At 39.6% G+C, this 15,837-nt stretch overlaps 1 protein-coding gene across 2 annotated transcripts in view; it reads right to left on the reverse strand.

Annotated features, from left to right (window-relative positions):
* CPSF3 (cleavage and polyadenylation specific factor 3) overlaps positions 1-15,837 on the reverse strand; it is a 29,972-nt gene that overhangs the window by 8,016 nt on the left and 6,119 nt on the right. The window contains exons 3-12 of one of the 2 annotated variants that reach the window (XM_005687021.2): positions 15,644-15,741; positions 14,649-14,777; positions 12,980-13,157; positions 11,576-11,665; positions 10,192-10,342; positions 7,528-7,703; positions 6,110-6,268; positions 4,707-4,853; positions 2,088-2,240; positions 1,009-1,117 (exon numbers count right to left, since the gene is read on the reverse strand). In XM_005687021.2, coding sequence (XP_005687078.2) covers positions 1,009-1,117; positions 2,088-2,240; positions 4,707-4,853; positions 6,110-6,268; positions 7,528-7,703; positions 10,192-10,342; positions 11,576-11,665; positions 12,980-13,157; positions 14,649-14,777; positions 15,644-15,741 — 1,390 coding nt within the window. Of the gene's footprint in view, positions 1-1,008; positions 1,118-2,087; positions 2,241-4,706; positions 4,854-6,109; positions 6,269-7,527; positions 7,704-10,191; positions 10,343-11,575; positions 11,666-12,979; positions 13,158-14,648; positions 14,778-15,643; positions 15,743-15,837 lie in introns of those variants that run through there. The other variant, XM_005687022.3, reaches the window with a different exon arrangement.

Consider the following 15,837-nt stretch of genomic DNA (forward strand, 5'->3'; position numbering starts at 1 on the left):
TCTTTTCTGGTTAGCAATCCTTCACCACCTGGCATAAAGCCACCTGGTTTACAAAGCTTTTCTCAACTCTTCTAGGCCCATTCTCTCCTCACATACTCATGCACTCTGTAGGTCCTGGGTCAATACTGTGATTAGCTCTTCACAAGATGCTTTCCCTTAACAGAGAGCTTTTCGAGGCCTGGGATTGTGTGTTTTAATACATCTCTAGTCTTTCTGTACCCAGCACAATGTCTGGCATACAGTAAGACCTCACCGAGTGTTAATGGAACAAGTTATATTTTTATTGTGTGATGGTCTGAAAGCTGACAGTTGGCTCATCTCACAGCTGCACCCTAAACACCGCTGTTATTCCTTATTCCTTGCTAAATCATTTGTATTAGTGTCATATAAATAAAATTGAACACAGTTATTTACTTGAAGATAATACCGTAGTTGGGGCTTCCCAAATGGTGCTAGTGGTAAAGAATACATTGGCTGTCAGTGCAGGAGGTTTAAGAGACTCAGGTTTGCTCCCTGGGTTGGGAAGATCCCCTGGAGGCAGGCATGGCAACCCACTCCAGTATTCTTCCCTGAAGAATCTCATGGACAGAGGAGCCTGGCGGGCTACCATCCATAAGGTTGAAAGAGTCAGACATGACTGAAGTGACTTAGCATGCATGCACAAATACCATAGTTACTGCACAAGTAAGGATGGCTTAGCATTTGCATGGGCTTAAACAGAAGGCTCAGCAAGCAACTTAACACTGAAGGTCATACAAATCAAAAAGTTTATGTGGAGAGTCTAACATCATTTCAGGAAATGAAAGTACCAGTACTTCACATGAAATGTAAAAGACAGGCTTGAGAAGCGTCAGCAGTAGCCAACCGGTCTTACAGAAAAGCTTATGTTTCCAACTGGGTCCTCTGCAGTGGAGGCAGGAAATCTTAACCACTGAATCACCAGGGATGTCCCAGATTTTTTTAATCTACTAAAATCAAATTACATTTGACATTTAATAGTATACTTACTGGAGAGGTCACAAGGAGAAAGTATGTGATAATTAAAGTTTCTTTTAACAAGTATTCCTGAGACCCGCTGGCCCTGTTCTGGTTTTTTGTCTGCTAAAAAGCCCATGACCTATTTTAAAAAAGAAGAAAAAGAGACCAAAACAATTTGAAGAGAACAGAATCTTGTGAAACACAATTAACAATTCAGGGACTCAATCATAATGATGACCATTTGAACCTTTCCATTAAACTATCCCCTGGAAAGTTCTGTGAACAGTGAGATTCAGGAGTCAATACAACCATTGGCTCTACTTTGCAAGAAAAGCTTTACATCCTAATTTCTGCAAATTTTCCTCAATTTGACTGCAAGAAATGATATTTATCAAATGGCTTTCTGGAATTTGGCTCATGTACTAAAAGAATTCTGTCAAGTTGCTCGTTAACACACTTGATATTTAAAGCTTCAGACAGATCACGAAAAAGCTCCCGTTAGCGGTATCTTAAAAAGACTTCTGATGAACAGGAGGTAAAAATGCAGACTTCTTACAGCATCCCACTAAAATTCCAGGTGAAGATTTTTTTTCTCAACTATTTCTTTTTTAAATTGTGAAAATCTTACATTTCATAAAAAATGATTAACTCTTGAAAAGACAAATTTTTATAAATTCCATCGTATCCACAGACATTATGTCTAAACATGGGCCTATCTTCAGTTTCTTAGGGAGAATGCCAGGAGGTAGACAGAATACTGTATTGGATGTAGTAAAAAACAGTAGCAGGAAAAACAAAACCGTAATGGACATTTGTTTACTGTCTGATATGGGTACGGAAAGTAACTTGGGAATGTGGATTAAAAGCTATGAAACTCAAAATCTAATGTATTTGAAAATTTTCCACATGAAAAAACATATTAGTGGAAACAGAAAAAGCCTAAAAACACAAGGATAAAGTCTTACAGTATTAATATACTGAATAGACAGAAATCATCGTTGAGCACATTATTCTGAGTCGATTAAGAGCTGGATTTTCTTAATATACATTTCCCTAAAGGGATTATGAACTATTAGGAATGGATAGGATTAAAAACCATAACCTTTTACCTTGGCTAGTTTTTCTCCCCTGAAGTTCAAGGTCACTGCTTCTGTATTCCGGGGATTATGAACCTCTATGTGAACTTCATCATTATCTTCATATTCTCGAATCAGGGCTGCTTTCAATCTGGCCATTTCATTCTGTTCTCCATGGACTAAAATCTACAAAGCATAAATTTTAAAAGAGCATAGGGAAGCATCCTTAGTTCAGGTTAATGCTGGCCTTTATCTGAATTGGTTATTATATGAAATGGAGATATACTTGAAGTCATTAAACTTTACTACATTTAAGGATCCCCAGTCAATCAAACATGTGTGAGGTTTTCATTCTATTTGGCTTATTTCAAGAGGGGGTAAAGAAATCTCTTTTCCATTCCAGCATTTGCCACTAGTGAGACATACTCCTTTATGGAAGATGACTTTTTCTAGAAAGGGGCTGGACAAGGTGACTTCTGTAGTCTCTACCCACTTTAAATGTACAGGGTTCTTGCATGCAACTACTGCTACTCTTACTGTCTCAGAAAACACCCAGAGTTTTCTTCAGGTTTCTTAATATAAGACTATCAAAAGAAGTTTTCTATGGAAAAGAAATGACTTCTGATGCTTTCTTCTATTTCTTAAAGTAATGCCATATAAAATGTTTCACAAGCAAATGGAATGATGTTTCAGAGAGGTATTTACAAGTATTGCATTAGCTAATAGTCTTTCTAATTGAAAGAAGCTTGCCCAGTGTCACTGCAGGCAGAGGCATATGGCCTGGAGACGATGAGCCCCAGCTCTAGGGCCTGGCTGCTGTCACACAAATCCTGGCATTGCCACTTACTAGCTGTGTAACTGGGCAAATTATTTAACATCTCATTGCCTCGTCTACAGAACCACTGTTGGTTGTGAGGAGTAAGCAAGCTGATATATACAAAACACTAGCACAGTGTTTGGGACATAGTAAATAATCAATAAATGCTAGCTGTTGATACTGTTACCACCAGTACTATTACTAGTTTATCGTGTGGGCAGACTTTTGCTGAGACTTGGCTACTGGAGGAGGGTAAACATCAAATCCAATTCAGGGATTTAAACCGACAGCAGAGTAGACTCTGGAGAGCAACACAATGGGATTGAGGATGAGGGGGTGATTCCAGAGAGAAAGTGCAACACAGCTTTTCCTCCATGGCTTTAAAATCTGGGAGAATATCCGTAAACCACACACAGTAGTAGACACCCATGAACAGCCTACACTTAACTCATATAAAGCCAACCACACACAGTAGTAGATACCCATGAACGGCCTACACTTAACTCATATAAAGCCAACCACACACAGTAGTAGACACCCATGAATGGCCTACACTTAATTTCATATAAAGCCAGTAGGAGAGGGGCTTTTTCCACCAAAGAATCTGCTCATTAAGGGGCAGCAGCAACTGTCAGGACTATTTGCTAGAAAGAACTAAAAAATGAACAACACAGGACACAAAATGCTCAGCATCCTTAGTCACCAAGGAAACGAAAATCAAAACTACAGAGATGCTGCTTCACCCTTACTAGCATGGTGATCATTCTAAAAAGGAAAGCAACAAGCTGACAAGAATATGGAGAACTGGAACCCTTGTGCATTGCTGTGGGAATGTAAAATGGTGTAACTGCTGTGGAAAACAGCTCGGTGATTCCTCAAAAGTTAAACATAGAATTAGCCCACGATCCAACAGTTCCACGCCTTGGTATATGCCCAAAAGGACTGGGAAAAAGGATTCAAACAGATACGTACATGCCAGTGTTCATGGCAGCATTATTTACAATAGTGGAAATGTCAACACTAATTATAAAAGGTGGAAACAACCCAAGTGTCCATCAACAGACGAACAGACAAAGCACGGTATACACATGCAATAGAATATTCTTCAGCCATAAAAAGGAATGGAGTTCTGATACATGCTGCATTCAGAGAGGCTACTCCATTACTTCATCCATTTCCTCACCTCTCATCTTACGTTCTGTAAGTGCTCCTCTAAGTTAAGAAACTTTGATTTAGTTTAACTCTCTCCAGCCCCACCAAAACATAACTGTTACCATCAAAATTACATAAAACTTAAGGAGCTGCGCAATGTATTTCATATCTAACTGCATCGTTAACTCTTACTATGATGGCTTGCCTCTCTCCTCTCTCCACATTAAGAGGCATTTCCTATATGCCAGGCCCCATGTTACATGCTTTATGTTCTCTCATTTAGTTTTCGTAAGAACTTTAAGAGGTGTTATTATCCCCATTTACAGATGAGCTAAGGAAAGGTTAAGTCACTTGCCCAGGACTACAGGGCAAGTAAGGGATGGAGATGGGATTCAAAACAGTCGCACTGTGAAGTCAGTGCTCTTAAGTTACTGGGGAGACAGCAGAAAAATAAGGGAAAGGAAGCTGAGCTGGTAGATCTGAGCCAGAGATCCCGTGTGAAATGGAGAAAATGAAAGTGCACAGCTTGCCTAACTCAAAGGAAAGTGGTGAAGGTCAGATGTAAGGGCATGAGGCCTGAGATGAGAGCACTACTGTCACGGCAGGGCTGCTCTGAGGACCAGCTGCTGCTGGGCCAGCCTCTTCCTGAGCCTTTAATGCTAAAATCAAACGCATACACTAACCACGTGAGGCGGCTTCAAAGCACGTATAAATTCACTGGTTTGCTGGTAATCTGTGTGCGCAGAGAAAGAGATGTAATCAACAGACATTTTCAGAGGTAACTTCTGCCCAGACATGGTAGTGATCTCTTCTGGTTCAGACATGATATGCTGTTATAAACAAAGAATAGTAAATAAAACACATAAACTCTCTAATTAGAAAACAAAAGGTATGTTTTCTACTTTTTCACCTAGCCACAAACTCATGCTAATTTAGGACCTTTAGCACACAAAGCATTCTAATACTATTGACTCAGTCAATATCAAATACTTATTTTCTCAATCAAGGAAATATTTAATCAGGAAAGTAAGCAGATTAACAAAAGTTCAGTGAATGTGGAGTCCTACAACAGAGAATTTTATCTTGTGGTTGGAAAAGCACACTTGCATCCCCAACCATCTGCCCTGAAAAGTCCCTTTCCAGGTGAGAGGATCTGCGTAAAAGACTGAAGTATTTCTACTCTGAAATCTGCGTTAGATACACAGCCAACACTAAGTGTTTAGCAGAACAAGGTAAAGTAATAAAAACGATCTGAGCTGGGAATCATGTGTTTATTAGTTATCAATAAGAGAATGTGATGCAGGAATGTTCAGAATCTGCCTCTCAAGCTTTGCACATCAGTGTCTACATCCCTCAGTTACTGTCAACCATTTAAAAAAATTTATTATTCATCTTTGGCTGTGCTGGGTCTGGGTTGCTGCATGGGCTTTTCTCTAGTTGCGGGGAGCAGGGAAGACTCTAGGCGCAGTGCGCAGGCTTCTCAATGTGACGGCTTCTCTTCTTGCGGAGCACAGGCTCCAGGGCCCGCGGGCTCAGCAGTTGTGGCTCCTGGCTCCACAGCACAGGCCCAATAGCTGTGGCACATGGGCATAGCTGCTCTGCGGCATGTGGGATTCCCCTGGATCAGGAATCAAACCGCTGTCTCCTGCATTGGCAGGCAGATTCTTTATCACTGAACCCCTAGAGAAGCCCTCAAACATTTTATATCAAGAGGAAGGTGGGCACTCAACCCAAACATATTATCCGACTTTTCAAGAGAACACTTATGAAGCCTTATGAACACTGATGAAGCCTTTTCTTCATCAGATGAGGGTATCCATTGTTTGTCTCAAATAGATTCCCTTCCACTTTTTTTTTTTTAACTCTAACTAGATGAGCACTTCTCAAGCTTTCACATGCTTATCCATCACCTGGATCTCATTCGTCAACCTTAAGATCAGCTCCAGCTGCCTACTGCCCTCCTCATTTTAAAAAAATCAAGACCTATGTCATTTAAAGAACTAATTCAATGGAGAAACCTGGGAGGACAGCGCCACCTCTGCAGCCTTGATTAGGAAGTGCCCAGCGATCTCAGGCTCTGACTGACCTTGGCAAGCGTGCCTTCTACACAGTAGCCGGCTATGATGACGCCATTCCTCTTATCAGTACACCAGCTTTCAAAGAGCTCTCTGGATAAACCACTTTGCATCATGCCTGGGGAGGCCATGACCACGCTGGGACCAATGTCATCAAAATGATCCATGCTCTGAGAAAGGAAAGGAAACGATAACAGCATGTTAAGATGAAGCATTCCTTATCTATAAAGAACACCAAAAAGGGAGGTAAAAAGGTTAATCACGTGACTGGAAGGGCCTTGACAAAACTAGCAAACATTTTAAGTCCCTGAACAGTTTATTTAGGCTGGGAATGAAAGGAAAACAAAATGATAAAAAGCCACTAGTTCACACTGACCTTCAAAACCTTCTTTAGGTAGCTAAAAAACCATTAGGAGCATTTTCAGTGCCTAGCAGACAGGCAGAGTCAAATGGAAGGAAGAGTCAAATGGGTTTCTATCTATCCAAGACAGAACTCTGAAAGAATTTCCCCAAAGATTCACAATGGCTTTGCACACTTCATCAGTATTCTGAGTTGGCCTGGAAATCTAACTAAGTTTAACATTGTTTCTAGGGAAAACTTGGGTCTAATTCCTAAGCAATTAACCTAAAAAATACTTTGCGAACAGAACCTATTAATAATTGGAAGACCACTTATAACTTGAATTATTTAGGGTATTGTTATTATGATTAGAGCATTAGTTCAAATGAAACTTTTTATTTAAATAAAAGGAAATTAGATTTTATTGAATACTCTAAAAAAAAATTGACAATTTTCACACATGGAATCTGCTGTGCTAATCAAAAAGATGATCAGGTCCGAGTAAGAGCAGAAAAAATACATAGCAGTATTTTTCTTATAAGGGCTTTTTATTTCTATGGCAGAGAAATCCAAATTATTTAGCAATAGTAAATATTGAGAACAGGTAGAGACTTGGAACAAATGGCAATATTTATATGTTTAAGCAAAAAGGAATGCCAGTTGCAAAGTTTTTGATGTCCCTCAGAAAAATGAATGGCAACTCACTCCAGTACTCTTGCCTGGAAAATCCCATGGACGAAGGAGCCTGGTAGGCTGCAGTCCATGGGGTCGCTAAGAGTCAGGCACGACTGAGCGACTTCACTTTCAATTTTCATCTTAATGCACTGGAGAAGGAAATGGCAACCCACTCCAGTGTTCTTGCCTGGAGAATCCCAGGGACAGCGGAGCCTGGTGGGCTGCCGTCTATGGGGTCACACAGAGTCGGACACGACTGAAGCGACTTAGCAGCAGCAGCAGCAGCAGCAGCAGCAAAGTGATGAAAGGTAAGACTTCAGCATGGAGTCAACCAGAGGATCAATGGTGGGCATCTCCCACTGATAATGACTTACTTGAGTGTTATTCATCCTTCTTTCTTCCACAAGCACTCACCTTCAGGTTACTAATGTGTTTGAAAACAAACGGATTATTGATGTTGATCTGTTTGCGGATTTTGTCATTCATGGCGTTCACGTATGTCTGGTACACTGCCATACACTTCTTGGCCAAAGACGACGCATAGTATATTGGAATATCATGGAGTTCTGGGTGATTCTGCCAGTACTCATCTAGAGAGAATTACAAGAAACACATTTTTTTTTAATGTGAGGTGGTGGTTTAGTGGCTAAGTTGTGTCTGACTCTTGCAACCCTATTGACTGTAGCCTGCCAGGCTTCACTGTCCATGGGATTCTCCAGGCAAGAATACTGGAGTGGGTTGCCATTTCCTTTTCCCCTTAATGTGGGGTAAATAGTTCAAATAATAAATGATACACATAAAGTAGTTTTTTAAAAAATTCAGAAAAGAGATAAAGCACAAAACTATAAAGAGGTTAAGAAAAATTCAGCAATTTAAAAATTTACTAAAATTGGTCCTAACTCAAGCTTAAAAAAACCAGAACTTCTTTCCTTCTTTTTTTAAATGAGAGTATACTTAATTGAGAACATTGTGTTAGTTTCTGGTGTACAGCATAGTGATTCAATTACACAGATTCTTTTCCACCCCAGTTTATCACAAGATACTGAACGCGGTTCCCCTGTGCGACACAGTAAAGCCTTGCTGTTTATCTATTTCACACACAGTAGTTTGTACCTGCTTGTCCCAAATGCCCCAATTATCCCCCCTGCCCCACCCTTCCCCCCTTTAGTAACTTTAAGTCTGTTCTCTGTCCCTGAGTCTGTTTCTGTTTTGGAAATAAGTTCGTTTGTATCATATTATGGATTCCACATATTAGAGATAACATACGATATTTATCTTTCTCTGTCTGACTTTCACATGTGTTACATTTCTTGCTTTGCCCTCTGGTTTAACTGTTCATATTCTTTTAGATATGATTAGAATTTTAACAGTGTCGATGCTCTTATATATACTCTATGATTTCTCAAATACCTTTCAAAGTATACTATATCTCAAGATCACATCACAGCCTGGTATTTTTTGTGTGTACTTTTATGAGAAAATTTCAAGTGTTAAAAAAAAAGACGAATAACTTGCTCAGAGTCATATGGTTAGACCATGGATGAGATCTGAAACCAGTGGTTGGCAAGGTCATCCTCTCTTTTGTAGAACAGTACAGGGAGAATTTAAGGGACAAGGAACAAGGGTGTAGAGCAGTCCTCCTTCATAAAAGGAATCACAATATACTTGATGGCAGAGTTGTCAGACAAAAACAGCAAATGCTCAGTTAAACTTTAATTTCAGACAAATAAAAGATTGTTAGTATAATTTGTCTGAAATATTTGCTATAATATCAAATATATTATTTATTTGAAATTATAATTTAACTGGTGTCCTGTATTTTTATTTACTAAATCTGGCAACCTGATGATGGTGACAACCTGGCTTTACATCTTCATTTCTTCTGCTCCTCTTACTACTTTGCCATGGAGACTTCATTTTAAGACTTCTATAAGGACAAATGTGACATGCAGTAGGAAAGCAGAACCAAGAGAAAAAGGACTGGCTTAGGCTTTAGAAAATTTAGCTTCTACTAAGTCCTTCAGTCGTGTCCAACTCTTTGCGATCTCTTGGAGTATATAACCCACCAGGCTCCCCTGTCCATGGGATTCTCCAGGCAAGAATCCTGGAGTGGGTTGCCATGCCCTCCTCCAGGGGACCTTCCCGACCCAGGGACTGAACCCACGTCTCTTCTGTCTCCTGCAGTTAGGTTCTTTATTTACCGCTAGCGCCACCTGGGAAGCCCTGTCTCTCTCAGAGATTTGCTTTTGGTCTGAGGTCATTTATTCTTTCCCCTTATTTCCCTTTTCAGTGTAACAGGGATTCTATTCATCCCTATCATCATATAGATGGAAGAATTGAGAATGAGAGCTCAAGATCATTTCTAATTCTTCACATTGAAGCCATATACATATAAAGCACTTACCAGTTATTCTTAAAGAGTGCATTCCCCAGAAAAGAATCACAGAATGTTAAAAAGGGTTGCTAAATATAAATATATGCACAAAGTGACACCCACTGTTCCTCTTATTACAAAAAGTTATACATGCTCATTAAAGTATCTGGAAAATGGAGAAAAGCAAGAAAAAGAAATCATCTACTTTCTCACTACCCAGATTTAGTATCAGGATATCTTTCCAGTCATTTGTGTATTTTCTACCTAACTAGGGTCAGAGTCCACAGTTTTGAACCCTATTTTTTGGGTCCACTTAATATATTATGTAAAAATATGTATTAACTCATCTGAAACATGATTTTTTTCCTAGAGTGTGATATTTATTGACATAATATTTCATTAGAAATATTTAGAATTATGAACTCTCTTACAGAATTTTCAATGTATTTATTTCCCAGAGGTTGAACTGCTGGGTCCAAGGGTAGGGTATTTTTAAGATGGTGACTGTTCACCATTTATATTCCCAGCAGTGCTGGAAGACAGTCACTGTGTCTCTGGGCTCTTACGGGCACCAATTCCCTCGTCTTAAATACAGAAACCAAAGCCCAGAGGGTAGAGTGACCTATCCAAGGACATGCAATGATCTTGACCTAACTGTACTGTAGGATTTTGAGAATCTCCCAAATAAAAAGGAAAAGGCGTACCTAAAATCAAGAGGAGCTCCTGGGCCCGTCCGAGAGCAAAGACAGGAATGAGGCCTCGGCCCCCTCTGTTCACAATATCATGGACGGTGTTACAGAACCTTGCCTCTCGCTCCTCTCGCTTCTCGTGGATATGGGTCCCGTAAGTAGATTCCTAAACAACACGTGAGAAGGGTGAGACCAAGGCTGGTGAGTCTCAAACAATACAAAAGGTAAATATCAAGGAAATGTAGAAGCAAAGTGACCTATGTCTCTATTATTATGCCATTTACTTGAACATATGCTGTTAAAACACTAATTGGAAAGAAGAGTGAATAAAAATGTTAGAATTCAGGTCTGGCTAAGGAAAAAAATCAGCAAATAGTTCAAAAATGTATCTTCCCTGCTCAAGATAATTTTAGGATGCTTCTTTCAGCACTGGCCGCCCCACCAAGAGCTTGTCAGAAGTGCCAGAGCCCCAGCCCAGCCACAGTCAGAATTGGTATTTTTATAGCATTACCAGATGATTCATAAACACATTACAATTTGAGAGGTACTCCTCTACAGTACCAGATATAATGAAAATAACTTTTTCCCCGGAGAATTAAAAAAAAGCAACTTCCCTTAACTTAAGGTCAGTTTACATGCTGAATATACCATGAGCTAAGCCAAACTGAGTTCACTCACAATACGCTGCATACGGACAGCAATATACACCAGTCCCTTATGCTTGGGTTGCTGAGGGATGCTGTGGGTGGTGAGGAGGCAGCAGACCTCACTTCCACAGATATTCTTATATAAACCATAGGACCAATGCAAATTTATTAACTTGATCCTCACCAATCATCCCCTCCCCACCAAAGCTTCTGTACAGTTAATTTTATTATTATTCTCCTAAGAATTGCAACCTAGTAAGAAGGTGAGCGGAGAAGGCAATGGCAACCCACTCCAGTACTCTTGCCTGGAAAATCCCATGGACGGAGAAGCCTGGTAGGCTGCATTCCATGGGGTCGCTAAGAGTCGGGCATCACTGAAGCGACTTAGTAGCAACAGCAGCAGGAAGGTAAGACATACACATCAAGTTAGCAGGTGCTAGAGGCCAGGAGACAGTCACCACGGCAAAGACAGTAGGGCCAGGCCATTCTACACAACCTTTAAGATGTTCTACATATTTGGAGTAATTAATCTAAATAAGAATATTTGGGAGACAGAATATCATCTCTGATATTAGACTAGCTAATATATTTAACACGAAGTGGGGTTGCACTACAAAGAGAGGCCAAAAAATTTTTGTACTAAAAAACTATTTATATCTGATCACAGATATGAAAATGAGATCATGTTAATTTTCCTTGGAAAAAACCCTGATTACGTTACACTAATTACAATACTGGGCACTAATACTTACAATGATAAGAATATCAGGTTTAATGTTAGGAATTTCAGCTGCCATTAAGTGTCTGTCTTCTTGTCTTGAGAAATCACCTGTGTATAAAAGCTGAGAAAACGAGAAAGTCAGAAATTAGAAAAGTTAGAAAGTTAGAATTCTGGAACGATTCATTTTACTCTGAATATATTTCACTCATAAATTTTTGAAAATGAAGTGCAATAGAAAAAATAGCCAAATTTTTCAATGAAATGTAGATGCATTCAGTTCAGTTTACTCGCTCAGTCATGTCTGATTCTTTGTGACCCCATGAACCGCAACACACCAGGCCTCCCTGTCCATCACCAACTCCCGGAGTTCACTCAGACTCATGTCCATCGAGTCGGCGATGCCATCCAGCCATCTCATCCTCTGTCGTCCCCTTCTCCTGCCCTCAATCCTTCCCAGTATCAGGGTCTTTTCAAATGAGTTAGCTCTTCGTATCAGGTGGCCAAAGTATTGGAGTTTCAGCTTCAACATCAGTCCTTCCAATGAACACCCAGGACTGATCTCCTTTAGGATGGACTGGTTGGATCTCCTTGCAATCCAAGGGACTCTCAAGAGTCTTCCCCAACACCACAGTTCAAAAGCATCAATTCTTCTGTGCTCAGATTTCTTTATAGTCCAACTCTCACATCCATACATGACCACTGGAAAAACCATAGCCTTGACTAGATGGACCTTTGTTGGCAAAGTAATGTCTCTGCTTTTTAAAATGCTGTCTAGGTTGGTCATAACTTTCCTTCCAAGGAGGAAACGTCTTTTAATTTCATGGCTGCAGTCACCATCTGCAGTGATTTTAGAGCCCAGAAAAATAAAGTCAGCCACTGTTTCCCCATCTATTGGCCATGAAGTGATGGGACTGGATGCCATGATCTTAGTTTTCTGAATGTTGAGCTTTAAGCCAACTTTTTCATTCTCCTCTTTCACTTTCATTAAGAGGCTCTTTAGTTCTTCTTCACTTTCTGCCATAAGGGTGGTGTCATCGCTTGTGTCTAATTCAAAATGTGTAACTTAACTCAATCATAAACCATCTAGAGTTTCAATTATTCAATCTAACTAATGGGAATAATATAATCCCAGAATTTGTCCACAAAGATAACCTTGAGATGTACGCGCAGCATCTTAGAGAAAAAGGGCATGATGATCAGGAAAGAACCTTTACTGTTTTGAGATTCTTATTGTACTCTCCTCAATCATGATACATAAAGTACTAACACAGGGGTAGGAACAATGATATTTACAAGGCAAAAGTACCAGGTTAATTTTACCTTGTTTCAGTGTTTTCACACTTTGCTAGCCTTAGGGAATATTCTTTAGTACCACTCGGTGGCATAGCCCTGCACTGACTTCTTATGGGCAGGAAATTCCCAAGCTAGAGTGTACCTTCACGCCCGCGATCTCGATCATGAACATGGCAGCTCCCAGAACATGGCCAGCGTGATAACACCAAAACTTGATTCCTGCAACTTCCTTCACTTCATGAAAATTGATGGTTTCAATTTTGTCCATGCTCTCTTCCAAATCTGTCTCAGTATACAGCATGTCGTCTGCTGATATGTTACTAAATTTTTAAAGATGCCAACACAAAAAAATTAAGGGTAAGATTTTTATAAGTCTTTAAACTCAAAGAAATTGTCTGTGGATGACATAGCCACATATTTGTTAAGATCATATTGTAGGTGTTATGCTATTTCTAATCTCTTGGACCTTTTGTATATCTTTTTACTCTGCTATTATGAGAAAAATGCTTAGTGTATATAAAGCATGATGTCAAGCAAAGCACACACACTAAATTAAGGCAAAGTACTCTTTAGGATAGCACTTCTCAACCTTTTTTCCTACCCCAACACCTTCTGTGAGATAAAGGCACTCACACACATTGAATCACAGCAGTTTTCCCCATCTGTGATATGAAAAGAATTGTCTAGAAAGTCTAACAAGTTTTCTCTGGAAAATTATGCTACCATACTTTCCAAAAAAACAAGAGAGGTTAGGGTTAAGGACACAGTCTGAAGCCAGACTGATTGGATCTGAATTCCAGTTTTGTCTCTTACTGTGACCATCATGGGTAAATTACTTAACCTCTCTGTGCCTCAGTCTGAAAAGCGAAGTTAAGTGAAAGTGTTAGTTACTCAGTCTTGTCTGACTCTTTGCAACCCCATGGACTGCAGCCCGTCAGGCTCCTCTGTCCGTGGAATTTTCTAGGTGAGAATACTGGAGTGGGTAGCCATGCCCTTCTCCAGTATATCTTCCCAACCCAGGGATCGAACCTGGGTCTCCTTTATTGCAGGCAGATTCTTTACCATTTGAGCTACCAGAGAAACCCATGCCTGTCTCATCATCTGTAAAATGGGATTCATGCAGAGTCTGCATCACAAGGCTGACATGAAGAGGAAAGGAGTTAACATATGTCAAGAACTGAAGACTGCCTGGCATATGCTGAGCTTCATTTAAGCGTTAACCAGTATAATCATTACCAAGGATAACTCTTCCATTCTTCTGTATGTTTATAGAATAACAAACTGCATCTTAGCTACCCTAGGAATATACATATGAAACAGTAAGCCGTTGAAGGTTCATCATCTGTGCTATAATTATCACAAGAAGGTTCCAAACTTTCTGGAAAAGGAGCAGATTTTCCTCTTGCAGCTGGAAAAAGCTTCCCCAGGGAAACTTTTCACTTCAGACAGTTAATTTGGTTTGATCAAATCACCCAAAAAAAGACTTCAGTAGATAGCACTGTATAATGTAGTCTGCTTTAAATTTTAATAAAATTATGAAATTCCTTATATAGAATATTGCTATCATACCTTATAACTCACCTAAATTTCAAAGACTTAAAAGGATGCAAAAACTACATAAAGCCTTTATGACAAGGAGGTGCTGGGGACACAATATCTATTTGATGAGTTGGTACTGAATAACTAAATGAGTGATACCCTTGTGAATAAGAAGAAAACATCTCATTTCAAAACACAAAATGGTCTAATATTATGAACTGTATGTATTGGGTTGAACCAAGTGCATGTATAAATCTATTAAGGTAATTTACCTAACTTTGACATAATCTGAAAGAAGCCATCTATAAATGGCTTTTGTAGCATGAGTCATAAATGTTCTTCCTTTGAAACTTGTCTTCTGTAGAAACCAGGGCAAAGCTCCACAGTGATCCAAATGGAAACTTTAAAAAAAAGAAAAAAGAGCTTCTGTCAATTTTTAAAATATTATATATCATATACTTTGGGTACAGAAGAGTTCTATGTAACAATTAGATACTTTTAGAACACCCAGAGTAGGTATGTACAGAGGGAAGGAATAATGTATTTAGTTCTAACACAAGAAAAACAGATTAAAAGTATTTCTCTCAAATATAGCCAAGCCCATTCTCAGGAGTCAAAATTATAACAAGCGGTTTAGTGGTATAAAGTTGAAGCCCATCACGGTTTACATATGAAGTTCCCACCAAACTGTTTGACAACACAGTTGTTGTTCGGTCGCTCAGTCGTGTCCAGCTCTTTGTGACCCCACAGACTGAAGTACGGCAGGCTTCCGTCTCCTTCACTATCTTCCTGAGTTCGCTCAAACTCATGTCTGTTGAGTCGATGATGCCATCCAACCATCTCATCCTCCGTCGTCCCCTTTTCCTCCTGCCCTCAATCTTTCCCAGCATCAAGGCCTTGTCCAATGAGTCAGTTCTTTGCCTCAGGTGGCCAAAGTATTGGCGCTTCAGCATTAGTCCTTCCAATGAATATTCAGGCAACACAGCAGCCTCAGGGATATTCTGTGATACTGCTTTCTTAGTCTCAAGTTTTACAATGATCAAGGCATATGTTATCTCTTCCCTCCTCCTCATTTACTCTAGATAAGTGAAAGGAAGTTTTCTGTCATAAACTTCTCTCACCTGTGATGACAACATGGCATGCTGTCTTAGATGTTTGCAATATCATATCTGGTAAAGCATGATCTTTAAGTAAAAGTCCTTGAAAAACAATGCCCGCAATAAAAAGTAAAACAACAACAACAACAACAACAACAACAAAACCTTACTGACTAATCAGTAGGAGATCAATCTCAGCTGGGTCAATCAAATCAATATAAGGAAGAGCGTCCATTCCTTCCAGGCCAGGGTGGATCCCACAGTCCAGCTGAAAGACATGGGAAAAGAGATCACAGTCTTCTCTACATTTTATTCAAATTCACTTAACAAATAGACATCATAACTGATCCATCATACCATACAC

This window comes from Capra hircus, chromosome 11, assembly GCF_001704415.2.
Source record: "Capra hircus breed San Clemente chromosome 11, ASM170441v1, whole genome shotgun sequence".
Classification (NCBI taxonomy): Eukaryota; Metazoa; Chordata; class Mammalia; order Artiodactyla; family Bovidae; genus Capra; species Capra hircus.